General features: G+C 44.5%; 1 protein-coding gene across 2 annotated transcripts; it reads left to right on the top strand.

The window, feature by feature from the left end:
- TRIM63 (tripartite motif containing 63) lies at positions 1-27769 on the top strand. 2 transcript variants are annotated; one of them, XR_009759100.1, is made up of 9 exons: positions 1-324; positions 8384-8553; positions 13705-13873; positions 17341-17436; positions 18153-18386; positions 20789-20811; positions 23309-23429; positions 25122-25193; positions 27100-27769. XR_009759100.1 is itself a non-coding variant. In XM_061596243.1 (9 exons), exons 1-9 carry the CDS (start codon positions 166-168, stop codon positions 27108-27110), a joined length of 1059 nt encoding a protein of 352 aa, XP_061452227.1. In that variant the 5' UTR covers positions 2-165; the 3' UTR covers positions 27111-27769. The 2 variants fall into 2 exon arrangements, 1 of the variants encoding a protein (XP_061452227.1); XM_061596243.1 differs by having other exon boundaries at positions 2-324; positions 23309-23433.

The following is a 27769-nucleotide window of genomic DNA, read 5'->3' as shown; positions in this document are numbered from 1 at the left end:
GCCAGAGGAGCTGTCTGAGACAAAGTGCAGCAACCCAAAGGGTTACTGTTAAGGGTCGCCGTGCAAAGCACAGTTCCTAAAACTCAGAAGCAGACCGTCAGGAGAACTTTCTGCCCGAGTCTCCAGCCACTAAAAGGATTTAATTTGGAAGCACCAACTGGGACAATGGATTACCAGCCAAACATCATCCGGGACTCTAACCCCATGGAGAATCTGGAGAAGCAGCTGATTTGCCCCATCTGCCTGGAGATGTTCTCCAAGCCTGTGGTGATCTTACCCTGCCAGCATAACCTCTGCAGGAAATGTGCCAATGATGTCTTTCAGGTCAGTATGCAGCCTTACATTGTACAACGGGTGTGTGTATGGGGGGGGGGAAGGAAGCTGTGAGTATGTTTGAGACCAGGAGTGAGCAGAAGGACTCGGAGCACAGGCCCACAACATACTTTTGTTTAAATGTATAGAGCATTTATGTGCTAATTAAGATGGCAGGTTGCTGGGGTCTCAGTGACACTGCAATGCAGCCAGACACTATGTAAATATTTTTTTTTAAAGTAAAGAGGCAGGAGATCTGGGGCTACCCACCCCTAACAACACCCTGGTGTGCTGGGCAGACTTCAGCCTTGTAGAATATATTGTGGGTTTTTTTAAAAAAAAGCCTACAACCCTGAGGTTCATCAGTTGGATACAAAAAAGTTTGGGGAGTAGAGGACACAGAATTAAGAAACAGGGTACTTCTGAGCACATGCTGAGAACATAAATTTGTGTCCGGTACCAGATCTGAGCTCACCATTCTGTCACATTAAAATCTACCTGGTTTCCCCTCAAGCCTTTGTTCATTTCAGCAGGCTAGTACGGAAGAAAGAGCAGATGGGATGATCTGGAGAAGACTTTTTGTTGTTATTTTTAAACCTTTGGGAGTCAGAACCCTTTGGTAATCTATTACAGAACACCCAGAGACCTACCAATAGATCCTGATCTACTTTCTGCCAACCCATATTAGGCCATTTTGTATTTGCTAAGAACCAGGATAGAAACGCACTCATGATTCTGCTGGTTCCAGTGCGTCTCCACCTCTCTCTTCTGAAAACAGGGACACACGATGCTAGTCATACCCCACCCTTCGTGGGAGCAGCTTGAGTTGGTTTTGTTTTTTTTAAAATTCAGCTTCAAAGAGATTTTGCAAATGATCGGCTCATCAACCCGTTCCCTTTCCAGGTGTGGCTAATGGAAACGCTTTGTTCTGGCGACTAGCGTGTTCACAGTCCCAGACTGCTATTGCCCAAATAGAGCCAAATGGTTATGTTGGTGGAACTGATGGAATGGTTGGTTCCCTAACCTCTGGTTGCCAATAAGGTAATACTGGGAGAGCATTATCACAAAGGCTCAGATCGGCTCTTCCTTCAATCAGTCGGCAATGCGGATTTAAATGGTTCTGTCTCTCCTATCCATGCTTACTCGGAAGGAACTCCCACTGAGTTCAGTGGGGCTTCCTCCCAAGAAAACATGCATAAAACTGCAGTCTTTGGCTTATGGCCAAGTAAACATGCTTAGGATCATAGAAAGAGATCTATAGCACTATTCAGCTGTTGCTCATGTGTCAGGCATAAGTGTTGTTGAGCAGGGAAGGGGAACCTGAGTCTCAGGAGTCAACTATGGCCCTCTGGGATTCTCTGTCTGGCTCTTGAGATTCTCCCAGGCCACACCCCTCACTGGCCCTGCTTTGCACCCTCGTTGAGTGCTTTTGCCTGGCTGGAACGCATCCTTAAACTCAGAGCTTGGAAAAGTTACTTTTTTTGAACTATAACTCCCATCAGCCCCAGCCAGCATGGCCACTGGATTGGGCTGCTGGGAGTTGTAGTTCAAAAAAGTAACTTTTCCAAGCTCTGCTTAAACTGTGATAATGCCTCTTACTTGCCTAGATGAAGGGGGGGTGAGTGTGTGTAGAAACTAGCCTACTGTACAAAGGTAAATTTTACATTCGTTGTCCTGGCAGCCCACATCAGTATACCTAACTGTGCAGGTGTACTGACTGTATGGAGCCCCTACCCTCACGAGCAGCACAACCATGCATGGCATGGGGTTGTAAGAGGGAGATGCAATGTCAGGGGTGGAGCTCAAAACAGAGCCCTGCACCTGATGCCCAATGCCAGGGGTGGGGAACCTGTAGCCCACCTGATGCTGCTGAACTACAGTTCCCATCAGTCCAGCAAGCATGGCTAATAGCTAGGAATGATGGGAGTTATAGTTAGTAATATCTGGAGGACACACACCAATAATACATGAGGACAGTTTACATCATCCTGTGATCTAACATTGGTACTTTGCATCTTACATTATAGGTCTGTGAATCAACCACAACTAGGTAATTGCTTGTTAGCCAATCAAGCCATGTGCATACACAGTCAATAAAAACAGCAAGAAAATTGGTACATACAAGCCATGCTAAGGTATAATTAAAAATTATACCATTACAAGTGGCTGACATATATTATCATCTGAAATGTTAAATGTCTTCTGCTTTCCTAAAGTCAATTTTACAAATTTCACATTTCTAAATGTCACATAATAATCTGTTCCGCCCAATAGGTAGTTCTATTCCTTATATATCCAATATATTTTATATAATGGTCTCCATTGGTCTCCATCATGGTATTATTTATATGAGTGAAAAAAGTGGTTAAGGTTATTGGACTACGACCTGGGAGACCAGGGTTCGAATCCCCACACAGCCATGAAGCTCACAGGGTGACCTTGGGTCAGTCACTGCCTCTCAGCCTCAGAGGAAGGCAATGGTAAACCCCCTCTGAATACCGCTTACCTTGAAAACCCTATTCATAGGGTTGCCATAAGTCGGAATTGACTTGAAGGCAGTACATTCACATTACATTGGTCCAAGGAAGAGTAGGTCTTGACTAGGAATGGATCTGTCAATTTTGGTTCTCTCAATTTCTCATTTTTCGAATCTTAACTGCAGTTCTCTTTTTTTTCTGCAGTAATTTGTGATTTAAAAAAAAATCCTCATGAAAATTCTGCAGCATTTTAGTGCAAAATTCTCCTAAAAACACGTTTGTATATAGTTTTGCCTCATGTACACATTTTTTTCAAGTAATTTCTCCTAATGTAATGCATTTTTGTATATTATTTTCAAAAATATATTCATTTTTATGCACACTTTCCCCTAATACATGCATTTCTGTAAACATTGCATGGTTGGAGAACTGCATCACAAAATTCGGATAAGTGCAAATTTTGAAGGATGTGTTTCTGTTCTCATATTGTATTGAAAAGTGCAAATTTAGTAGATTCAGCTTTAAACGTGAACTGAATCGAATTCCTCCCCCATCCCTAGTCTTGACTTAGAACTAATTATCAGGATAGCCACATCCCTTCTCCAAGAGGACCTGTGGCTAAGAACTGAGTCACAGAGTTCTATACAACCCCTTCCCCAATTTTCTGAACACCAAACCACTCAAGATCAATTTGTCAAATGCACAGTTGTCATTTTCTAATTTAAAAAAAATCATGTTGACCCAATCTTGGTGCTTGATTGTCTGGAATACAGGGTAACTATATTAGTCTGTTGCAACAGCAACAACAGAATCTTGTGATGCCTTAATGCAGAGGTTGTCAATGTGGTGCCTTCCAGATGTTGTGGACTTTAACTCCCATCAGCCCCAGCCAGCATGGCCAATGGCCTGGGATAATGGGAGTTGTAGTCCAGCAACATCTGGAGGGCACCACTGTGGCTACGTATGCCTTAGACTAACAAATTTATTATGGCATACACTTCCATGGACTGAAGGAAATCCACAAAAGTTTATGTCATAATGAATGTGTCAGTCTTTAAAAGTACCACAAGATTCATTCATGTTTCATGGAATGAACCAAGTAGGATTCATCTCCAATCATAAGTACATTTCAGTGCTCTTGTTTCATCAATGAAGAGAATTTTATGTTCTGAAAGAAATAACCTTCTGCTCAATCATATGAATGACCTAAGACATCTATTGATCAAATAACCAGAACTATAAGATACATTAGAGGCAACAGAAAATTCATTAGCACAGTTGTGCAAAATTACAAGAAGAAAACAAGAAGGGTGTTAATGTAGCTAATTTTAATTAAACATTGAGTTAAATCTAATGAGAGAGAATCCTGTTTGAAATCCTGGAGAACTCCTGCAGATCATAGTAGACAGTACTAGATGGACCAATGGTTTGAGTCAGGATAAGGCAGCTATGTGAAAATTTCAGTTTTTACTGTGGTGCCATACATTTGCCAAAGGTCTCACCCCGTGGAAAATTTAAGTGTACTCCCATTCTGATTTCCGTTTGTGCAGAACCCAGTGACACCACTTCCTAAGAGGATCAAGAGGAGCTCTGGCTGGGAACCAGCTGATAAGAGCACTGGTCCCTTAGGGGCCTGTTTTACTTGACAGTCTTCCCAAAGTGTTGTTGCTGGGCCTCCAAGGCAACAAAACAAGAAGAGGCAGGAGGGAAAGCCCAGGGGCAGAGGAGAAATTGGACTCTGTTTGCTGGAACAGAGATACAAAAATTCCAAAGGTCTTATAGTTTGGCAGCCAATTGGGGAGACGGGCAGGGAGGGTAGGCAAGGGCAGAGGGGCTTGTTGAATCAAAGCCAGACCTGTCATGATTGTTAATTGCCAAGGGCTGCTTCTCACAAGATGGGGCTTCCTACACAGACATCACTTCCATCAGACCCATGGGTGTACTATGCCATGTGACACATAGGTGTATATGTCACTTGTATATTTGTTAAAAATGGAATTATTATCTTTTTGGAGGAGAACCATCTGGTGGGAAGGTAGCTGGAAACAGAATGTTAGAGAAAGCCGATCCCATTGTAAATTGACCCCAAAATGGTGTGGACACTGCCATTATTGGGTCCTGCATAGAACTGGGATCATTAGCACTACCTGGCAATGATTTATGTCTTTACTTATTTATTATTTATTTTAAAGCATTTCTAAACCACTTAATATGTTAAAAACTCTAAAAGGTATACAAAAATAACATTAAAAAATGTAAATGTACTGCCTTCAAGTCAATTCCGACTTATGGCAACCCCATGAATAGGGTTTTTGTGATAAGTGGTATTCAGAGGGGGTTTACTATTGCCTTCCTCTGAGGCCAAGAGGCAGTGACTGGCCCAAGGTCACCCAGTGAGTTTCATGGCTGTGTGAGGATTCAAACCCTGGTCTCCCAGGTCATAGTCCAACACCTTAACTACTACGCCACATTCAAACAGTATAATAAAAACTGGAACAGCATTGTAAAAACATGAGCAGGTAAAAACAGGAATTTAAAAATAACAGAGCCCAATCTTGTGAATCAGGGAAAGCTTGGGCAAAATATATGTCTTCACAAAAAGTCTGGAGCAACTAATAGGCGATGCTTCCTATACGGCAGAGGAAAGGGCATTCCAACATAGGGGCAGTTTTCCCCTATGGGTGGGCAGGGTGTCACTGCCCTGTGATATCTTGAAGGCTGCAATGCCACAAGTAAAAGTTCCGCAGTTGACCTAAGAGATCTTACAGGTCTATAGGGAGGCAGGTAGTCTTTCAGATAACCTGCTCCCAAGTTGTCCAGAGCTTTATATGTTAGTCACAAGACCTTGAACATGGCCTGCCAGCTGATCAGCAGCCAGTGCAGTTCCTTCAGCAGAGGTGTAATATGTCTGTGTCTGGGTGCTCCACTCCACAAACCTGGCTGCGGAGTTTTGCCCTCTGCTTTCTCAGTTGCTGCATAGTTCTTCCTTTATGAACTTAAGAACATTAGAAGGCCCTGCTAGATCACTCTGAAGGCCTATCTAGCCCATAATTCTGTTCCCACAGTGACCAACAAGCAGAGGCCTCTAGGAAGCGCAGAAACGGCATGGAGGCAATAATCCTCTCCTTTCTACCCAGCAAATGGTATTCAGTGGCATATTGGCTCCAAAATCAGGAGGATAGATATAGTCATCATGACAAGTAGCCATTGATAGACATTTGAAGTATAGTACCCTTCTTCCCACCTGCTATCATTTTGGACTGATGGTAGTGCATGGTGTAGATGTATACCAAGTGTGAGAAACTTTGGCCCTCCAGATGTTGCTGAATTTACAGCTCCCATCAGCCCAAACAAGCATGGGCAATGGCCAGGGACGATACAAGTTGTAGTTCAGCAACATCTGGAGGGCTAAAGGTTCCCAACATCTAATGTATCACAGTCCCAAGAATATTTTTTTAAAGTTGCCAATATTGCTTCAGTGACTACTCTAAAATAATTAACACTTCTTTTTCCTGTAATCCCCAACTTGGATTGAACCATATGTAACACTGAAATTAAAATGTCATTCAAAAGTTGGATCTGCGCTCAGCTATCAGTGGTGGAAACTAGGAGCTCATTCTAATGAAGGGTTGTCTACAAGCCTATTGAAATCTGCATTGGTGGATCAGGCTGAAAATTAATCAAGGACTGGAATACTTTTTCTCACACTCATTGCCTGGTGAAGCTGATTTGCAGTTGGTTGAAGACAGGCAAAAGAAAGTTCTTCCATATGTGGAATCTCTGTCCACAAGATGCAGTGAAGGCCACTAGCTTATATGCCTTTTTAAAAGGAGATAGAAAAGAGATGGGGAACCTGTGGCCTCCAGTTGTTGGACTCCAGCTCCCATCATCCCCAACTAGCATGGCCAATGGTCAGGGATGATGAGAGTTGGAGTCTAGCAACATCTGTGGGGCCACATGATTCCCATCTCTGGGTTATACAAGTTCACCGAGCATAGACTTAAAATCAATGGCTATAAACCACGATAGTTAAAATGGAACCTCTATGTTCAGAAGCAGTATATCCTCGGATACTAGAAATACTAAGGAACAAAATAAAATGGGACAGCTGTGCCTATTTTGTGCTGTTTTAGTAGCATTTGCTGGCCACTGTCAGAAACTGGGTCCTTCCAGAACTAAGATGGACTTTAGGCTGTCCCGGGGAAGCTATTCTCATGTCCTTGGGCTCTTTTATATATAAGTCAAGGATACATAATCCTGAGCCATACGTTGTGTGCTGTATTTTGCTGTTTGGGTTTCTCCTTTGCCCTCTGTCTATGTAGCTTAGGTGTCATCTAAAACAGGAGTGGAGATCCCATGGCTCTCCAGATGTTGTTGGGCTGTAACAAGGGGAGGGAAACCTCAGACCCAGAGGCCAAATGTGGCTTTTCAGATCTCTTTGTGTGGCCCTCCAAACTTTCCCCAGCCCACAGCTCCTCTCCCCAGGCCCAACTCCTCACTGGCCAGGCTTCACACCCCAGATGTTTTTGCCTAGCTGGAACGTGTTCTTGAGCTTTGATAATGCCTCTTGCTTGTCTGGATGAAGAGGGTCAGGTGAGTGTATGTAGAAACCACCCTAGGGTGCAAAGGTGACATTCACAGCTCCATGCACTTGTGTGTTTGGCCCTGCCCATCATTGGTGTGTAGGGTTGCCAGGTTCCTGGCCTGAGACTGATCCTGTATCGTTAGGAGAAGAGAAAGTCAGCCAAGTGCAGGTGTTCTTGCAACACTGTAATGGGAAAAACCACAAGGTGGAATTCTCCCTTCCCCCTGCACAATTTTTAAAGATACAGAAGACCTCTTGGTTGCCAGGCCCAGCCTCCAAGAGGTCTTCTGTATCTTTAAAAGTTCTGCAGCAGGAAGGGAGAATTCCACCTTGTGGTTTTTCTCATTACAATGTTGCAAGAACACCTGCACTTGGCTGACTTTCTCTTCTCCTAAAGGTACAGGAGCAGTCTCAGGCCAGGAACCTGGCAACCCTATTGGTGTGTGGCCCTCGTAATGTTGTCCAGATGGGAATGCGGCCCTTAGGCTGAAAAAGGCTCCCTACTCCTGGGCTACAACAACTCCTATCATCCCTGACCATTGGCCATGCAGGCAGAGCTGATGGGAGATGGAATCTAACAACATCAGGAAGCCCACAGTTCTTTACCTGTAATCTAAAAAGGCACGTGAAATATCCAAGTAGACTTGTCAACCTGCATCTAATGAAAAGTCTAGTTCTGGCTGTTGATATCCAGCCCCTGCAGAAAGGCTGTTGTTGCAAAAGTTCCAAAAAGAGGTTCTGACTGGAGCGTTCATTTGATTAATTGACATTGGCCAGTTTTCCAATGATGCACTCTGATACAAGCACAAAGCATGATGGGGTTTTTCCAGCCCTGCCCAAAAGGACAACTATGAATCATTCTTACAGAAGCATGACTATGACAATACTTGAATCGCTGAGCCGTCACATAATCCTTTCTAGGCCAAGTGATAGGGTTTGGAGGGGGTATGTGTTGCATTTTTGTGAAGATTACTGACCTTTGCCTTTACATTGTTGATGGTACTTGTAGGCTGCTAACCCATACTGGCAAACGACTCGGGGGACTACCATATCAGGGGGACGGTTCCGCTGCCCCTCCTGCCGCCATGAGGTTATACTGGACCGTCACGGAGTCTACGGCCTGCAGAGGAATCTACTGGTGGAGAACATCATTGATATCTACAAGCAGGAATATTCCAGGTTTGCATGACAGCTGCCTTCCTTTCGTTTGCCATAGCTCCGAGGAAAAGCCATAGCTTAGAGGTAGAACACCCCAGGGTCAGTCCCCAGCATCTCCATGTAGAACAGGGAGAGACTCCTATCTGAAATCCTGGAGAGCCACTGCCAGTCAGTGTAGACAATATCAAGCTAGATCAATGATTCAGTACAAGGCAGCTCCCAGTTGTTTTTAGGGGAAGAATTATTAGCCACCATCTTTGAGAAGGAATGATCTGGTACTTTAACCTCTGCAAGGACCAGGAGGAAGCAGTCTGTAACCAAACAACACATCTGGTTTCTTTTCCATTGTCCCAAAAGGAATTTTAATTCTCGAAACTGGGGTCGGAGGGCTTCTGGGAGGGCTGACAACTAATGATCAGGAACAAACAACAACCTGGCCAGACCTGCCCTTCTGTCTTTGACAGCAGCTTGATTTGCAGAAACCAGCCAACAAAGCTATTTTGTGGTGGGGAAAGGAAGCCTGCTAATCACTCCAGAGCAAGCTGCTGGCAAAAGACACAGGTACAAGGTAAGGATGGTTGAAAAGTTGGCAACCCTGGTAGGGATTCAGCCTGGATGGCCCAGACAACTCTAGCTAAAGGAAGGGAACTACAGGCAGAATATCATAGAAACCTCTCGACAACACTAAGTGAAAGAGGTGACATTCCTTAACCCCAATAAAAGCTTCCAGGTCAGGCTTGCTAAGCAAAGAAGAGAAACCATCTGTCCATTTCCATTCGTTCAGATTCTCATTTTTCCCAAATCAGTTCTCCACATTTCTGCAGCACTTTGCAGATTTTTCTAAAAAAAATCATGAAAATTCTTCACCATTTAGTGTGAACATCTCCTAATACACACATTTTTGCTTTGCAGTTTTGACCAATGAGCACAATTTTGTGAGCAATTTCTCCTAATATAATGCATTTTTGTGTTATTTTCACTAATATATTCATTTTATGCACACTTTCCCCTTATATATATTTGTCAACATTGTTTGGTTAGAGAGCTGCATCGCAAAATTTGGAGAAGTGCAAATTTTCGAAGGATGGCTGTGTTTTGGTTCTCATGTTTCCTAAAGTGCGAAACTGATTGATTCAGCTTCAAATGTGATCTGAACCAAATTTCTCTTTTATTCCTACTGAGTGTCGCCCTTGTGTTCCTTGACACAGATTGCCTTTGCTTTGCTGGCCCTCCTTCTCTGAGCTGGGTCTGCTCTAATGTCAAATGAGCTGCATTCTTGTTCGCATGACACATACATTCAGTTGTGGAACTCACTGCCACAAGATGTAGTGATATCTAAGGCAGATTTTAAAAGGGGCATTAGACAAAGTCATACAGGGAAGACCTATTAATGTCTATTGTTTGGTACAGAAGCAGGAAACTTCTGGATGCCAAATATAGGCAAACAAATATAGGCAAAATATAGACAAACAAGAAGCAGGGAGCCATTGTTTTCATGGCCTGCTTGTGGCCGGCATATGGCTTGCCAGTGTTACAAACACAGTGCTGAACTAGAATTTATTTTGTTTGTTTTCTTCTAATATATTTCTATCTCCTGCTTTTCTTCCATCATAAAACTCAAGGCGGGGTACATGGGGCTTCTTCCTAGCCTAGGCAGTCTCCTACCCAGACACTGACCAGATCCAGACCTCCTTAGCTTCAGTTAAGTGTCTACATCAGTCTTGCCCAACCTTTGGGTCCCCAGATGCTGTTGGATGGCAGTTCCCATAATCCATGACCTTTGGCGATGCTGTCTGTGGCTGATGGGAGTTGCTGTCAAGCAATATCTGGGGACCCAATAGGCGGGGAGAGGCTGAACTACATCATATGCCCTCAGACCAGGCTCCGATGTAGCGAAGGTCTTTTTAAAGTCTATAGTTGTATTTTATAATTGTTGTATTATATTGCGGAAGGACTGTAGCAGAGTGGTAGAGCACCTGCCTTGGATGCAGGAAGGTCCCAAATTCAATCCCCAGCATCTCCAGGCAGGGTTGGAAGACAGACTCCTGCCTGAAACCCTGGAAAGCTGCTGCCAGTCAGTGTAGACAACACTGAGCTAGACAGACCAGTGGTCTGACTCAGTATAAGGCAGCTTATGTCCCAATGTTTCATTGTCCAGGAATTAGTATGCCATTAAGCCACAATAATTATAGCGACAATCCTATGGCATCTGGTCAAGAAAATACCCTATAGGGCAACCATGGGGAACCTGTGGCCCTCCAGATGTCATTGGACTCCAGTTTCCACCAGCTCCATCCAGGAAGGCCAATGTTCAGGGATGATGGGAGATGTAGTCCAGCAACATCAGGAGGGCTATAGGAACCCCTGCACACATACACTAAGAATCCATTTCCATTAGGGGAAATGAAATCTGGGTGGATTAGAGAGGTATCTGAATATAGTAGGGGAGGTGCTGATGGAGGGAGACATGTTATACGTCCTGACCAGAGTGAAGAAATAGCACTGACCTCCCAAAATAAAATCAACAGCTCTGTCTAGGCAGAGCTAGCTTCTTGGACATTTTGGCATGCACAGAAGCAAGGTCTAAACATAACCTCACCATGGTGTTTAATGTTAGAGGCAAGGTGGGAGTCAGTCCAATTCCTACTGTACAAAGAGGTGGCCAGGGTCTAGTCTCCTTTACCTTCACACTGAATCAGTTATATCTGATGACTTAGACCAGCCTTTCCCAACCAGTGTGCCTCCAGATGTTGTTGGACCACAACTCCCATCTTTCCTGACCATTGGCAATGCTGGCTGAGGCTGACGGGAGTTGTGGTCCAACAACATCTGGAGGCACACTGGTTGGGAAAGGCTGACTTAGACAAAGTTTTATACCCATGCAGGGGCAGCATCGGAGGTAGGCATCCACCTGCTGAGGCCCACAACCTCGCAGGGGACCCACTGCCCACTCTTTGGAGGTCTCCTCTTCCTTGTTGCTTCTGCTGCTGATTCCCCTACACTAATCTTTCCCAATATTTGGGTCCCCAGATGTTGTCGGACTACAACTCCCATCAGCCCCAGCCGGCATGGCCAATGGTCAGAAATGATGGGAATTGTAGTCCAGCAGCATCTGGGGACCCAATGGCTGGGAAAGCCTGCTCTACACCAATGGTGGGGAACCATCAACCCATGGGCCTAATTAGGCCTGCCTTGCCTCCCATTTGACCTGCAAAGCCATTTGGGGCAATCCACGCCCACCTGCAGTACACTTGATGTCACATATGATGTCAAGTGTGGGGCAGGTGAAGTTGCAGTGGTCCTCTGATTGCACCACCAATCAGAGTCTGTACCTTGCCCTCTTTGAGTGTGCCAACACTGACAAGAGTGAGGAGATGGAGCAACATGTGCTCACCCTCTGGGTTGTCTGGACTGAGCACAGAGGGAGAGGGCAAGGGAATGAGCTGTGGTGCCTTAGAGCAGTGGTCTTCAACCTTGTGCTCATGGATGTTGTTGGACTACAACTCCCATAATCCTCAGCCATCTTAGCAAATAGCCAAGGATGATGGGAATTGTAGTCCCACAACATCTGGGGACCCAAAGTCGGAGAACACTGCCTTCAGCAGGCTTGCCCAAGCCCTACCTCCCAACACCCCCCCCCAAGTATTGGAGCTGGCACTGGACCCATGGGATCACAAACTAGGGTAGAGAGAGGAATTGGTTTGGTAGTTTGTACTTCCTGAATCAGTAAGTGAGCAGAACATACATATAGCCCTTGAAGTTTGCACTTCTCTGAGCTGTGTGATGCAATTCTCCATTCAAAAAGTGAAAACTACATTATTTTGCAGGAATTGCTTGCAAAATGCATATATTAGGCAAAATTACAGTGGCAGCTGGTTGTTCCATGTCAGTGGGGCAGTGGAATCCACTCCAGACTTTAGTCTCAAGGAGCTCTCCAAGGTGCTTCAGCTTGTCTAGCACTTCCCATATAACATGCAAACCTGACTTTCCTGGTTCATCTTTGAATCCTCCTTCTCCTTCTTTGTGGGTTGGGAGGGTGACCTGCACATTACATGCTAGCGCGTGGAAGAGCGTACAAAACTGCCCTTTAAAAACAACAACACAACTTAAGGAAGGGGATATTTAGAGTGGAGAAGTAGCAAAGTAGGAAAATGTGCTTAACCCTTTCCCTGCTCCTAATTGCCCCCAACAGGTCCCCCTCTTTGTTGTCTCTCCCACTTCTCCACTCCAAATTGTCCCCCTAGGGACTTTACTTTTTACAAGAAGGCACAGGAACAGTGTTACATGAATGAGTGGGTAATGTATGTTGTTTGCTTCTCAGTCCCTATGTGCCCACCTCTTCCTGAACCAAAACCAACGGGTGAATACAACACACTCTGTGTGTGTGTGTGTGTCCAGTGAATAGTTTGAAAATACCAGATAATGTAGGTATAGCCCTAATCAGCCACCTGGATGGGAGACTAGTGGGAGCCCCGTATATGTATAATAATTCAAACCAAATTTATTTTGTTTACTAGCCACAGCGATGACTTCCAAATGTTGTGGATGACAATTCTCATCATTCCAAACCATTGGCTATGCAGCTGGGGGCTAATGGGAGTAGTAGTCCAACAACACCTGGAGGGCACCACCTTGGCTATCCCTGATTTAGGGCACCTCTCCCACTGTGCCTCCAAGGAGCTCAACGTGGAGCACCTCTTCCCAACAGCCTTTTGAGGTGTCGGAATTTTGATATATATTGTAGCAGAGTGCAGAAATAACAGACTAGATATTTCTGGTAGCTGAAAGAATACAGAAATTTAAGGTTTATTACTATAAAGGAATAAAATCGTATGTGCTGTTGCAGCCATTGTGGAGCCCTGAGCTTGCACTCACAGACACTATCTCTGTGGAAGTGGAAGTGAGGAAGTGAAGTGAAGACAGGAAGGGAAGTGAGGAAGGGGAGGAGCAAAGCCTGCATAAACAAACCAGCAAGTTATAACTTTAAAGAAGGAGTCAGCAGAGGAAGAATAGAGTGCCTTTCTTTCTTTCGTCCCCTACTGGTTGATGTTACTTTTTACATGTGTTGGTGCCTTCCTCCCAGCATGAGGTGGGCTAGATGGGGGGGGAGAGAGAGAGAGAGAGAGAGAGAGAGTTACTGGCCTCTCAACTGGTTTCTTGTGTTTTCTCCAGCCGGCCGCTGAAGAAAGGAAACAATCCAATGTGCAAGGAGCATGAGGACGAGAAGATCAACATCTATTGCTTAACCTGCGAGGTCCCCACCTGCTCTATGTGCAAAGTCTTTGGGGCTCACAAAGACTGTGAAGTGGCACCCCTACAGAGCGTCTTTCAGGGACAAAAGGTACAAGCTGAAGTCCAGCAACTGCTTCCTGCTCACTTTCAAACATTTTTAACTGCCTGCCTCCATCAAACCCTTTCCCACATTGACTAATTTGCAGAGAGGGACTCCTAAACGGGGAGCAGGCAGAAATTAGGTTCGGTTCACATTGAAAGCCGAATGTATCAACTTTGCTCTTTCTGAAACGATATGAGAACAAAAACGCAGCCATCCTTCAAAATTCATTTCCGAATTTTGCGATGCAGTTCTCCAGCCAAACATTGTTTACAAAAATGCACATTAAGGGGAAATGTGCATAAAAATGAATTATATTAGTGAAATTAGCATACAGAAATGCATTATCATAGGAGACATTGCCTGCAAAAATGTGTACATTACTCGAAATTGAAGCACCTTGGACAGCTCCTTGAAAATTCAGATTAAAACCCAGAGTGGATTCCACTGCCATGGAGCCACCATCTGCCACTGGGTAGTGCGTAAGCTATCTTGCAAGGAAGCCGTTGCCCACCATTTCTGATCTTCTCAATGAGGAATCCATGAAAAGCTTTGTTGGAATGTCAGGGTGCAGTTGGTTCATTTTAGCCTCTGGAGTTAATGGTCTTATGGGATGGGGTCCCCTTTTTAGATGGTGATGTATATTACTTCACTTCAAAATGTGGCAAGCTAGACCTGCTGTGTTGGGGACCCTCCTGCCTGGTCTTCTGAATGGGGCCCTGGGCAACCACCCCCAAATCCTACCTGGATGGCGCCAGTATTGGAAACAATCACATTTGTACAAAAGGAGTCCCATTAGGAACGCTTGGTGCATTCCACCAGGGCAAAGAGTTCAGTTCCTTGGCTTCAGAGGGGTTCACATCTCATCGCTTGGCATGCAGTTGAGTAGGAGGGAGCATCTCCCATTTGGTCTGAGAAGCGATTGGAGACATTACGATGTGCTGTGCTGTGTCTTTCAGGAATAGCCTCTGACCTCTAACACAGCTGGTATGGATATACACAGATGACAGCAGCCCCTAAACAGTCACTGGCAGGTTATATTTAGAGTCACTTGAGAGCCACAAGAGGCAGTGGTGGACCCCTTGGAAAGGCATTAATTCCCAAGGGAGCAGCTGTGAGCAGGGCTGGCTGGCTGGAGGTCTTTCCCTGGTAATCCTCGATGGGATCCATGTATAGGCTATGGTTTCTCTCCTAGGAGCTGAACAAATTAATCTCTGCTTTGCATGCAGGAGGTAGCAGGTTCAATCCCCGGTATCTCCAGGTAGGGCTGGGAAATGCTACCTGCCGGAATGCCTGGAGAGCCCCTACCAGTCAGTGTAGATAGTACTGAGCTAGATGGATTAATGATCTGACTCGGTATAAGGCAGCCTCCTGTGTTCCTATGAATCCTTGCCACACTGTAATCAAGGGGTTAGAGGCCCACTCCTACTATCTGCAGCCCCGCCTTCTTCCTAAGCCACATCCTTCATTGGCCATGCCCCGCCCTTCCATGGAGTACTTTGCCTGGCTGATAATGCCTATTGGTTGCCTGGATGGGGAGATGGTTGCTGGATTTTGCCTAGCTGAAATGTAGCCTACTGTCCAAGGTTATGCTCATGTCTGTTGGTGCGCCCACTTATGCTTGTGGCTCTGCCCATCACTGGCAAGCGGTCCCTGGGAGGTTGTCCACAGGGCTCATGGCCCTTGGGTTGAAAAAAGTTCCTCATCCCTGAAGGTGATCCAGAAGCAACTGCCTTTTCTGCAATGTAGTTTGATCCCATTTGTGGAAGCTGCAATTTGCTAAGCAGTGATAATATGTGGTCTTCATATGTGGCAGTTCACAGCGCAACTCAGTGTTCCAGCCACAAAGGTGTCAGATACTGCAGGCATAGGGAACCTTGGGGCCCTCCCGATGTTGTTGACCTATAACTGGCACCTTCCTTAGCCAATTCATTGGGCCGTGCTTGCTGGGGTTGATGGGAGTTCTAGTGCTGCAACACTGGGAGGGCCAAAGATTCCCCACATCTGGGGTACCAGGCTGAGTTTTGGTATAGCAGCTTAGTTGTGTGAGCCACGATCATGAAAAGCAACATGTCAAGGGCAGTTCACACAACCAACAGGGGCCATCCTGGACACAGCACGTTGTCAGTGTGAAAACCAGTTCAGACAACCCTGTCAGACTCTGGCAGATGCAGTTTTTTGCCAGCCTCTGCAAAGCATCTGGATGACAAAAGAATCTGTGCTGGCTTCGGTGTGGTGAGAAGTCAGTAAGAGGCAGCAGAGACTGGTGGTGCAACAGTATCTTGGACAGCTCCTTGAAAGTTTTAACTAAAACCCAGAGCAGATTCACTGTCCCACTGACGTCAGAGCCACCAGTCTCCACTGGCAACAGGGAGACTCAAAATGCATGTCTGCCAGGGGCTGGAGGGTTGTGTGAACAGGCCTTCAGAAGCCATCAGGTCTGTGATATACTGAATTAGCCATACTGGCTATACTGAATATAGCCATCTCTGCTATCTTTTTGGTGCCTTTTGAAGACTCTCCTCTTTCAAGAAGACTTTTAAGTTGAGACCTATCCCAGTCTGCATCTGTGTTAGAATTGCTTTTAATATGTTTTGTTTAATAATATGTTTTAACCCTTTTTTTCTTTAAAGATGTTTTTAAAGCTTTTTAAAAATGTTTTTAATGTTGTTTTGTTTTAATGTATTTTAAGGTCTTTTTATGATGTTTTATAATGTTTTTAGCATTTCTGTTTGCCGCCCTGGGCTCCTGCTGGGAGGAAGGGTGGGATATAAATCAAATAATAAATAAATTTGCAAGGGAGCATGAGGAGATGGATTTGCACTCTGCCTCATGCCCCAGTCAACGCACAAGCAACCACTGACCTTGTGTCTTCCTAGCAACATTCTTTGTTCCCTTAGAAAGTCCTGCCTCCTTCTTTCAAAGCCACATGTAATTGGCTGTAGTTGTGGTGGGACAAATGCAACCTCTTTGAGTCAAAGTTGAGCAATGCATTATTGCTTTATCATTATTATTAAAATGCTTTCTAAGCACTATACAAAACACAGTTCCTGCCACAGGGTTACAATCCAATAGACACAAAGCACAGTAGTGGCTGGTGCCCACTGGGACTGGTAGGGCGGAAGGCAGGGAGACCAGCAGTAGATGGAGATGGAGCCAATGACCAGCAGAGACATCCCCAATTGGTTGGTGGGGCAATGCCCCATTCGCCCTAACAGACCAGCCTCCACTGACAAAAAAGGAAAAAGGGATGTGCAGGGAAAAGAAAAACAATCCAATCTAGGCACGAACTGTTTATATTACAACTCCACTCGCCCACACCCACCCACAATTGCAGGGTTCTCCTTTATCTCCCCATATGGACCTTCTATTTCCACAGCCACCATTCTCCAAAGAGGAACTACAGGTTGTCCTCTCACTCAAAGGGTTGGGGCCTACAAGTTTCAAATCTATTTTTATCCTCTTCTCTCACACAGACTGAGCTGACCAACTGTATCTCAATGTTAGTGGCTGGGAATGACAGAGTCCAGACTATCATCAACCAGCTGGAAGAGTCGTGCAAAACCACTGAGGTGAGGAATGCGACAAATGACTGAGCCCTTCGAAATCCAAGCAGCAGAAGGAAAACTGGACCCCGAGAAATGGCTGATGAGGGTGTTGCCAGGGGAGAGGAAGGGAAGAGAGATGTTTGCCTCCCTATGAAGCCCCTTGTGTTTTCCCCCTTTCCAAATCTGGGCAGCTAAATCAGAGAAGTCTGCTTCATTTACACAAAGAGGTGGCAGGAAACTGCCAGCTGCGTAGGAGAGTGCAAAAACTTAGAAGCCTGAAAATCCTAGACTTTATATTTGAATTAAGCATATCAATGAGCAATTCAGGATTGTGCATATTAGAAAAAGGGAATGTGGCACACCAGAAATCCTGCTTATGTGACTAGAGAAAACTGGGGTGGCAAAGTAGCTAAGACACCATCTGCACTATACATTTAAAGCACGATTATCCCGCTTTAAAGAGCCATGACTTCTCCTAAAGAATCCTGGGAACTATAGTTAAGGGTGCTGAAAGTTGCTAGGAGACCCCTATTCTCCTCATAGAGTTAGAGTTCCCAGAGTTCCCTGGGAAGAGGGACTGATTACTAAACCACTCTGAGGACTGTAGCTCTGTGGAACTGGTGGTACTGTGATGTTTCTCCCGACTGCCTGAGACTGAACCCAAGTCCATTTCCTGCACCCCCAAGTCCCCCAACCCCAACCAAGAGCTCATTCATTCATTTCCTCTCATTCCCTGGCAGGAGAACAGCCGAGTGGTCAAGCAGGCCTTGTGCGAGAAATTCGAAGCCCTCATCGCCATCCTGGAGGAGAAGAGGAGTGGTCTGCTGGAGCGCATCTCCAAAGAGCAAGACGAGAAGGTTGGGTTCATGCAGAACCTCATCCAACAATACAAAGATCAGCTGGAGAAGTCTAGCAAGCTGGTGGAGACCGCCATTCAGTCCATGGAGGAGGAGGGAGGAGCAGTTTTTCTCATGGTGAGCCAAACCGGTAGACACTTTGGCAGGGACGGGGAGCCTGTGGCCATCCAGATCTTTGTTAGACTACAGCTCCCATCAACCCTAGCCATTGGCCAAGTTGGCGGGGGGTGATGAGAGATGGAATCCTATGACATCTGGATGGCCGCAGATTTTCTATCTAAGGAAAAGCAACAGATTTTCCTTAGATATTGCACTAAGAAAAGCAACAGATGGCCAAATGCTCTTGGTCCTCTGGATGATTGCATTTTCTACACTTCAGTAGCTACAGGCAACTTAGCACAGGCCTCTAATCATAATGGCAGGATTTTTTCTTCTTCTAGCCACTGAGGGTCCACCACTGGCAGTGCAGGGGGGGATTGGATTAGAGAATACAGAAGGCTTGCTTTCACATTCCGGACCTTGAGGCATTGCTTTTCCATAATCAACTAGTCCAGTGGTTCCCAAATGTTCCCCCTCCCCCACTGACCTCTTGAATATTGCTGATGGTTTCGGCCAACCACTTAATGATTTTCCTGCCTGCTGCGGCAACTGTAATGCGCTGTGCTAGACGCCGGATGATTTTTAATTGTATTTTTATTGCTTCTTTTCTTTCTTAAATTGGTATTTTATTGTACAGTAATTTGAATTCCACACAATACAAGAAATTTGAAAAAGCAATAAAATACAATTGAAAATTAATATGAATTATTTAATGTGCTGCACCTGCAGTTCTTCACAGACCACCTGAATGAAGCTCACAGACCACAGTGAGAACCCCTGATCTAGAAGTAGAATTAAAAGGGTGATTCCACATAGGACAATATATATAGGCCTGAGAAAAGACAGAAACACAACACTAGAATGCAGTGAGCTGGCAAATGCATTGTCCGGATTCTCTGTTCAAATAGTCTTGAACAAACAATGGCGATTCAACAGGGAAAGGGCTCATGCGGAAGTGACCGCAGAGTGGGAGCTGATGAGCCATTCGATCACGTGCTCTGATAGCTGCCCAGTTCTGACAGTAGTGAACGGTGGGCTGGGGTGGCGTTACTTACCTAACCTCCCGGCAGGTGAGTCGCTGCTGCTTACCAGGAGGAAGAGGGGAAGGGGGCGAGGGGGCAGCAGAGTGCAAATGCACCACAGAAGCCATTGCGATACTCCTGCTGGTGTGTCTGTACTGTGCCACCCTCCCTGCTGTCTCCCTCCTCCCAATAAGCAGCAGCAACCCACCTGCCAGGAGGTCAGGTAGACAGTTCTACCCCATGCTGCTGCCCGCTACTGAATTCTGAGTGCTAGTACCAGCCATGGTTTAGAGTGACTTTACACAAAATAAGTCCAAGGGAGACCTTACATGCCCAAGTACAACTCTCTACTTGCTCTTTTAGAAGACGTAACCTCCAACTCAACTGGTAATAGTTCAAAATGTTTTAAATAATTACTTAGGATTTATATGGCATTTCACATACGTTATCTCAGTAATCCCTACAACAACCCTGTAAGGTAGGTCGATATGACTGACAGACTCTTACAGTTGGGAAGGGACATAGCTCAGTGGTAGAGCATCTGCTTTGCATGCAAGAGGTCTGAGGTTCAATCCTTGGTATCTCTAGGTAGAGCTAGGAGTGACCTGGAGAGCCGCTGCCAGTCAGTGTAGACAATACTGAGCTCAATGGGCCAATTGTCTGATGGTATAAGGCAGCTTGCTATGATCCTAGAGAACTAAGTGCTCCTCTTGCGGCCTTGGGAGGCAGGACTTGAACTAAGGGCGTCATCTGTCACCGTGCAACACTAATTCCCCCGATACAGAATATATTATCATTGTGAGCACCTATGTTGATGAGAAGGATTGGGGAAACTGAAGTTCAAATCCCACTTCCAGCCAGCAGACGCATTGGTTGACCTTGGCCCAGTCACTATCACTCAGCCTAATCATCTCATAAGGTTGTTGTGAGGATAAAATAAGAGGGGGAAATCATCTATGCTGACTTGGGTTCCTGGAGGAAGGGCAGACAATCCATCCAGGTAGAACTTTTGAGATACTGCCACTGAGTGGCACAGTTTAAGCTGAGGCCATGTACATATCATACATTTAAACCAAAGCGGCTGGTGGATCCATGTCAGCATCACACTTGGACAGTTCCTTGAAAGTTTGGAGTGGATTCTACTGCCCCACTGACATGGAGCCACCAGCCACCACTCCATTTAAAGCAGATTTAAAGTGCTTAACTTTCTCCAAAAAATCCCAGAAACTATACCTCCAGTTCTCAGCACCATTAACAAACTACAGTTCCCAAGATTCTTGGGGAGCAGTCATATACTTTAAATCTGCTTTAAATGTATGGTGTGTATGCAGTGTGGAATGTCTTTATCCACTAACGATCTCTTACTTTCTGTCTTTCTCCTTTTCTTTCACATTCCAGTCTGCCAAGCAGCTCATTAAAACGTAAGTCCTGGAGATATTCCTCCCCCCCCCCAAATTGCGGCTTCCGTGTGCAAATGGCATTGCAGTTCTTTTCACCGAATGCAGGATCTTAATGAGAAGCCCTCTCTGGTTAAGAGCTTAAAGGACAAGGCTTCTCTTTCAGAGTTGACCAACTTGGAATGGGTGTGCTGTGGGGTTTTTTTTGTTTTGCTTGTTGAGTTGCAATTCTCCCATTGGCAGAAAACCAGGGTCAAAATAATAACCATAAACTGTGCTATAAGACCTCAGCCAAATTGGACTCCCTTTAACAATGTGTTTTGTTTAATGAAGGCACTCATAGTGTCTTGACAGCTGCTTTCTTAGTCCATATGAGATCAAGAGGATATGTTCCAAGCCACAACTAAAATGACTACTTAGGACATGGGGTTGTGCTAGTTAAGTTCTACTCAGAGTAGACTCATTGAAATTAATGAACCTTAGTTATTTAATAATTTATGAATTGCTTCCCATGAGGCATCCCAAAGTGATTTATAATATAATAACATACAGAAAACAGTTGCACATATAAAAACAGGTAAAAGAATTGCATATATAAAAACAAAACCATTATAAATACAAAAACAGTTTAAAACAACAACAGCACATCCATCAAATCAATTCAGACCCAAGACAGATACCTACTAGGATAAAGATTTTAAAAGGATTAACGAGTAATGTCTTTAGCAGGTGCCATAAAGACAATAGAGAAGGTGCTTCTATGCAGTGTGAAAGAGTTCCAAAAAATAGGTGTTGCCACACTGAAGGCGGCATGCCCATTAACTTCAGTGGGTCTACTCTGAGTGGGATTAGCATTTATTTATTTTGTGTACTGCTTTACCACGTGAAAAGAAGCATCCAAGTGGTTTACAGTGTTGTAAAAAACAAAACAAAATTACACATTTTAAAAAAAGCAAAACATTTAAAAGAAACCATCTTAAACATTAACATGTTAACATTAGCATTAAACATCATAAAAACCAAGTTACACATTTAAGACAATAAAAAACTTTTTTTAAAAAAAATCTTAAACATCCATATAACCTAACATAATAAATAACAACCATTGCTAACAGATTAAAATACAAATATACCAGGAAGACAAACAGCCCCGCCCACCAAACACACAAGCATGTGTGTAACAGGAGGTGGCAGCATCACTCCTACTTCTGCTGCCACCACCCCATTGCATTGGATACAATCCAATGATTTGCACACACACAAATGTAGATACTTTACATGTTGTCAAGATACATAATTAGAAATAATGACTATTTATTTGAAAATAAATATATAGTCCATTGCACCATAGTGGCAGTGGAAGCTCACCCATTAGAGCGAATGGGGCACTCCCCACCAGTCTCAGCCAGTCTCTACCTCTCTGCCGTCTTACAACCTGTCACTGGCTCCATCTCTACTCACTGCTGGTCTTGCTGTCTTCCGCCCTACCACTCCCAGGGGGCACCAGCCCACACTGTATCGTGGAGAAGACTGTGGCCAGGCAACTTGTGGCTTGTGCCTGCTCCGTTTGCTATCTAGATGGTAACTGGCGACGGCCAGCCTCAAGGCCCCCTCCTGCTCTCCCTTCTTAGGGTTTTCTTCATTTATTTAAAACATTTCCATACAGTCTCCCACCTCAAGGCCCGCGCCAGTGTGCAACAATATTAAAATATATATCAAATCTTCAAAATACAGAGAATGCAATGGGGTAACTAGGCCAGAGTTAACTTTATTATATGCGTATTTGCATAAAGTGTGATTATGCTAATTTAGAAGGATAGGTAACAATTCTGGGTGGTATTCGGTGCTAGTCCTACTCAAGAGTAGACCCATTGAAGTTAATGGACATGATTAACTTAGGTTCATTAATTTCGATGGGTCTACTCTGAATAGGAGTTGAATGCAACCCTTAGAGATAATTGCTGCCATTTAAGAAATGCAATGCATCTCAACATAGTGTGGAGAATTGTGGTTAGGTGGCCTGTCTGTGCCTACCTGTTGATGGCCTCTTCATAGAGTTCTGTCTCTTTAAACAGGAGCAGACAGCCCTTCCAATAAAACAGGGGTGGGAAATGTTTGGCCCTCCAAATGTTGCTGAACCACAACTCCAATCATCCTTGCTCATGCTTGCTGGGGCTGATGGGAGGTGCAGTTCAGCAACATCTGGAGGGCCAAAGATTCCCCATACCTGCAATTGAGGACTGTTCTCTGTAAAGAAGGCCACATGGCCATCCTACCCATACCACTAAACATGTCTGTCTCTCTGTGAGAGGGATATCTTATGTTAATTGATAAATGGGGGAGAAATTGAATTCAGTTTCCATTTAAAGGCAAACTTACCCAATTTGCACTTTCCAAAACAATACGTGAACTGAAAAGAGCCACCCTTTGCATGTTGTCAAGATGCATAATTAGAAATAATTACTATTCTTGTAGTAACAGGAAGAAAATAACATCTCTTTCCATTCCATTTCCTCCCTAGAATTATCGATGCATCAAAGGGTACTCAATTGGAGAAGATCGAGCGTGGTTTTGAAAACATGGATTATTTTACCATAGACGTGGAAAACATTGCCGAAGTACTGAGAGACATTGACTTTGAGGCAGGTATGGCAAGCATGTCATCCTTTCAGTATTATTGTCATTTAAAGAATTTGTACACTGCCCAATAATAATAAAAAGGCTCCCAGGGTGGCTTACAGATCAGTAAAGCCAAGACCAAGTCCCTACCTTCAGGCTTACAATCTAAAAAGACACAACATGAAAGGTAAGTGGATGGGGAGGGAGGAGGAAGTAAGCAAACTCAAGTACCACTTCTTACAAGTTCTTCTAGTAACCAGCTGAAATGTAACAGCTGAAGGAGAGGAGGAGCAAATATGGCAGGCAACATTGCTGTGCAACACTCCCATCTCTTCCCTCCTCTGCTATGGCCTGATGGAAGTGGCTGCTGCCAGGTCACAGCAGGTGATGGAGGCAAAGGGGTGACTCAGTAGTGGTCAGTGGGGCAGTGCAGGCAGGGCAGCACTGCTCACCTGCTTTTCCAATGCCAAGCAGGTGAGCAACGTCATCCTGCCTGTGCTACCCTGCTGACAGCTCCTGGTAGGACTTCTTGGTAGAGCTGGTGGTGTTGATGGCCCCACATCTCTTTGAAGTTCACATGGCTAAGGGAATTGGAGCCCCACAAACATCTGCTAAAAGCAGTATTGATCTATCAGTGCAGCTCATGTAATGAGCCAGTGTGGTATAGTGGTTAGAGTGCCTGACTAGGATCTGGGAGACCAGGGTTCAAACTCAGCCAGGAAGCTCACTGAGCAACCTTGGGCTGGTCACTGTATCTCTCAGTCTAACCTACCACATTGGATTGTTGTGAGGGTAAAATAGAGAAGGGAGGAGAACTATGTATGCCACCTTGAGCTCTTGGGAAGAAAGGCAGGATATAAATGTAGTAATTAATATAGTAAATATAGTACAACAAAAAAAGTCCTAACTGGTAGAGCTGTAGACAATGGAACCAATGACCTAAGGAGGTGGTGGGCTTTCCAGCACTGGAGGTGTTCAAGAGGCAGCTGGACAGCCACCTGTCGGGTATGCTTTAAGTTGGATTCCTGCATTGAGCAGGGGCTTGGACTCGATGGCTTTATAGGCTCCTTCCAACTCTATGATTCTATGATAATCATCATCATCTAGGGGCAGAGCTGGCAGTCTGGAGGCAACTTGGGTGGTAAGGACAGGTAGACTGAGAGGTCTGTCTACCATGAGCATCAGGTTACTCAGACCAAGGAAAAGCAGATAATGGAAAGACTCTCAGCCCAAGCAACCGCGAGTCAACAGAGTATACCAGGAGTGGAGAATCTTTGGTCCTCCAGATGTTGCTGAACTACAACCCCCATCAGCCCCAGCCAGCATGGCCAATGGTAAAGGATGATGGGAGTTGTAGTCCGACAACATCTGGAAGGCCAAAGGTCCCTCACTCCTGGAGTAGATAATACTGGAGTAGATGGTGGCTGCGTACATGCCATACATTTAAAGCAAAGAATCCTGGGAATGGTAGTTTGTTAAGGGTGTTGGGAACTGTAGCTCAGTGAGGGGTAAACTACAGTTCCCAGGATTCTTTTTTGGGGGGCAGGGGGAATGTCTTTTAAATGTATGGTGTGTATGCATAGTCTGACTGGGCAACGTCTTTCCTAACTGAACTCCTGGCATCCAATTTCATATAGCGGATGGTTTCTTGGCAGAAAATGTGGTTCTAATCTCCTATGTTGTTTCTGTCCTTGCCCTCCCAACTCCTTTTTAAGATGAGGAAGGTGAAGAGCTGAATGCGGAAGAAGAGACAGAAGAGGAAGACCCTCAAGATGGGAAAGTGAACGGTATGTATGACAATGGAACAAGCTTGAGAAAGGGAAAGTGAGACATGATTGTCAAGAAGCTTGTTTATCTTGGGCTGTTCAGGGTACCTACATTCTTGCTGAGGATCATTCTAACTGGAATCTCAAACCATGGCAATGCCATTTTCATTTCATTTAAAAAAAAAAGCACCAATGGGAAGGGATGTGCATATCTGCCCGTCTCAGCCTCTCTCAGTGTTTCATGTTTCCAGTCCTCAGTTTGGTTCTCTACATTTCCACATCAGTTTGCAATTAAAAAAAAGTCATCATGAAAATTCCTCAGCATTTGAGTGTGAATTTCTCCTTATACACAGACATTTGTAGGGAAGTTTGCCTCATATAACCTTTTCGCAAAGCAGTTTCCCCTAATATAAACTCATTTTTGTAGGTTATTTTCACTGATACAGGGAAAGCTTGTTATAACATGGGGTACAAAGGATACACCCATATTATAGGGGTTCCACATTATAATGAAAGCCGCTGTACCTTACACAGTATTTTACTCAGGGGACATTGTCATACCTGTGGTGTATCAGAATCCATGGTACAAGAAGCTGTGTTATAATGAGCTTCCACTATATATGCATTTGTATGCACACTCTACCCTAGTATGTGCATTTCTGTATATATTACTTGTTTGGGGAACTACACTGCAAAATTGTGAAAAGCATGGAGTTTGACGGATGGCTGCGTTTCACTTCACAGATTATTTCGGAAAGTGCAAATGAGATAGCTTCACCTTTAAATGCAAACAGAATTGAACTTCTATCCCATCTCTACCAATGCTTTGTCCAGCTCTACCCTTCCAGTGCTCCACATCACTGGCTGCCATCAAGAGAGGCAGGGAGGTTCATAGTGCAACAGCGCCGTGTCACCGGGGGATGCTGTTTTCAGCAGACAAAGAAAACTGGCCAGAATTAGAGAAATAGTTGCGAGGGGGCAAAATATGCCCCTCACTGCAGAATCTGGGGTCATCAAGGGCTGTTTTAGCCCACCACCAGAGTGGTGTTCCCAAGTGCACCCCTTTGCTTTCTCCCATATAAGCAAATGAGGAGGAGGGGCCATTGCTTAGCGGACAGAGTACATGCTTTGCATGCAGAAGGTCTCAGAACCAATCCTCAACATCTCCAGGTTTGTTTTGTTTTTTAAGGATCAGGTAGCAGGTGCTGCAACATGCCTCTACATAAGACCCTGGGGAACAGCTGCCAATCTTCAGCATAGACAATACTGTGTCAGATGGAGAAATAATCTGTCCTGTTAGGGACAGAGGAGAAATTCGATTCAGTTCGCATTTAAAGGCAAGCCTACCTGATTCACACTTTCCGAAACAGTACCCAAGCCGAAGCACAGCCTTCCTTCCAAATTCAAACTTCTCTGAACTTTGCAATTCAGTTCTTCAGCCACGTAATGTATACGAAAATGCATATACCACAGGAAAGTAAACCATGTAGAAGTTTTTTATAATCAAGCGGCATATAAATTTTGTTAAATAAAAATAAAGTGTGCCTTAGAATGTATATATATGTGAAAATAGCATGCAAACATGCATTATATTAGGGGGAATCGCTTTGCAAAAATGTGTATATTAGGCAAAATTGCATACACAAATATGTATATCAGGAGCAAGTTTCACAAACACTGTCTTTAAAAAACATAATGAGGACTTTAAAAAACGTAATTGCAATTGAAATGGAGAACTGAACACAGGATTGGAAAAATGAGAAAATGAAAGGAACCGAAAGTCCTATTGTTCCTGGCCAGTGACCATGCTAACTGGGGCTGGTGGGACCTGGATCCAAGAACACAAGTTCCTCATCCCTGATGTAAGCCTTCCTTTTGTCCTAAATTGCTTTCACTTAAATGTCTTTTCCACCTTTGCTTGTTTCAGATCCTCAGTAACAAAGCAGGGGGAGGAAAGAATTCCAAAGAGGGAGAAGAAATTCTGCCTGTACAGACTGGGAAGATTTGGGTAGGAGGTGGCAGCGGTGAGGTAGGGTAGGGAAAACCCAAACTGAATGCTCAACAAGCAATGAGGAGGAGGATGGGATGAAGTTCAGCTGAAGAAGAGCCATTTGGAATGTGGAATTTTTGGCAGTTCGGGAAGAATATTTGCACAAAGACACTTTTATGCACGGGTGCAAAATGGAATCTTTCATACATTTTATATGTTGTATTTTTGGTTTTGTACATAATGGTCATGGCACTTGATTTTTATTTTTTTTTTAAGAAAAAGAATAAACTTTTTCTCCCCTCTTTTTTGTTTTGTTCTGTTTGTTTCAGAGCATCCTTCTGACGATGAAAGGATGCCAGTTCTGGGAGTTAGTCAACGCATGTCTTTGCACTGTTTAGACTGGTCGGACAAAGTTGGGAAAGTTTTAGTGATAGCAGACCTTAGCAAACCAGCCAAACAAACAGTTTTAGTTAACTTTTTTTTATCTAGGAAGAAGGATCTGATAAATAATATTGTCTGCCTCAAAGCCTGTAGCTGAACTTTACAAAGATGTCTGCTGATTTTTCTTCTTTGTTGTATATACTTACAATAAAATGAATGCCAGTTT

Source organism: Rhineura floridana, chromosome 15 (genome assembly GCF_030035675.1).
Source record: "Rhineura floridana isolate rRhiFlo1 chromosome 15, rRhiFlo1.hap2, whole genome shotgun sequence".
Lineage (NCBI taxonomy): Eukaryota > Metazoa > Chordata > Lepidosauria > Squamata > Rhineuridae > Rhineura > Rhineura floridana.
This window is presented reverse-complemented; position numbering and strand designations above follow the sequence as displayed.

Coding starts and splice junctions, on each gene's coding strand:
- TRIM63 (XM_061596243.1), top strand. CDS start 166: ATGGATTACCAGCCAAACATCATCCGGGACTCTAACCCCATGGAGAAT. Junction 17,437..18,152: donor AGTCGTGCAAAACCACTGAG/GTGAGGAATGCG, acceptor ATTCCCTGGCAG/GAGAACAGCCGAGTGGTCAA. Junction 20,812..23,308: donor GCCAAGCAGCTCATTAAAAC/GTAAGTCCTGGA, acceptor TTTCCTCCCTAG/AATTATCGATGCATCAAAGG.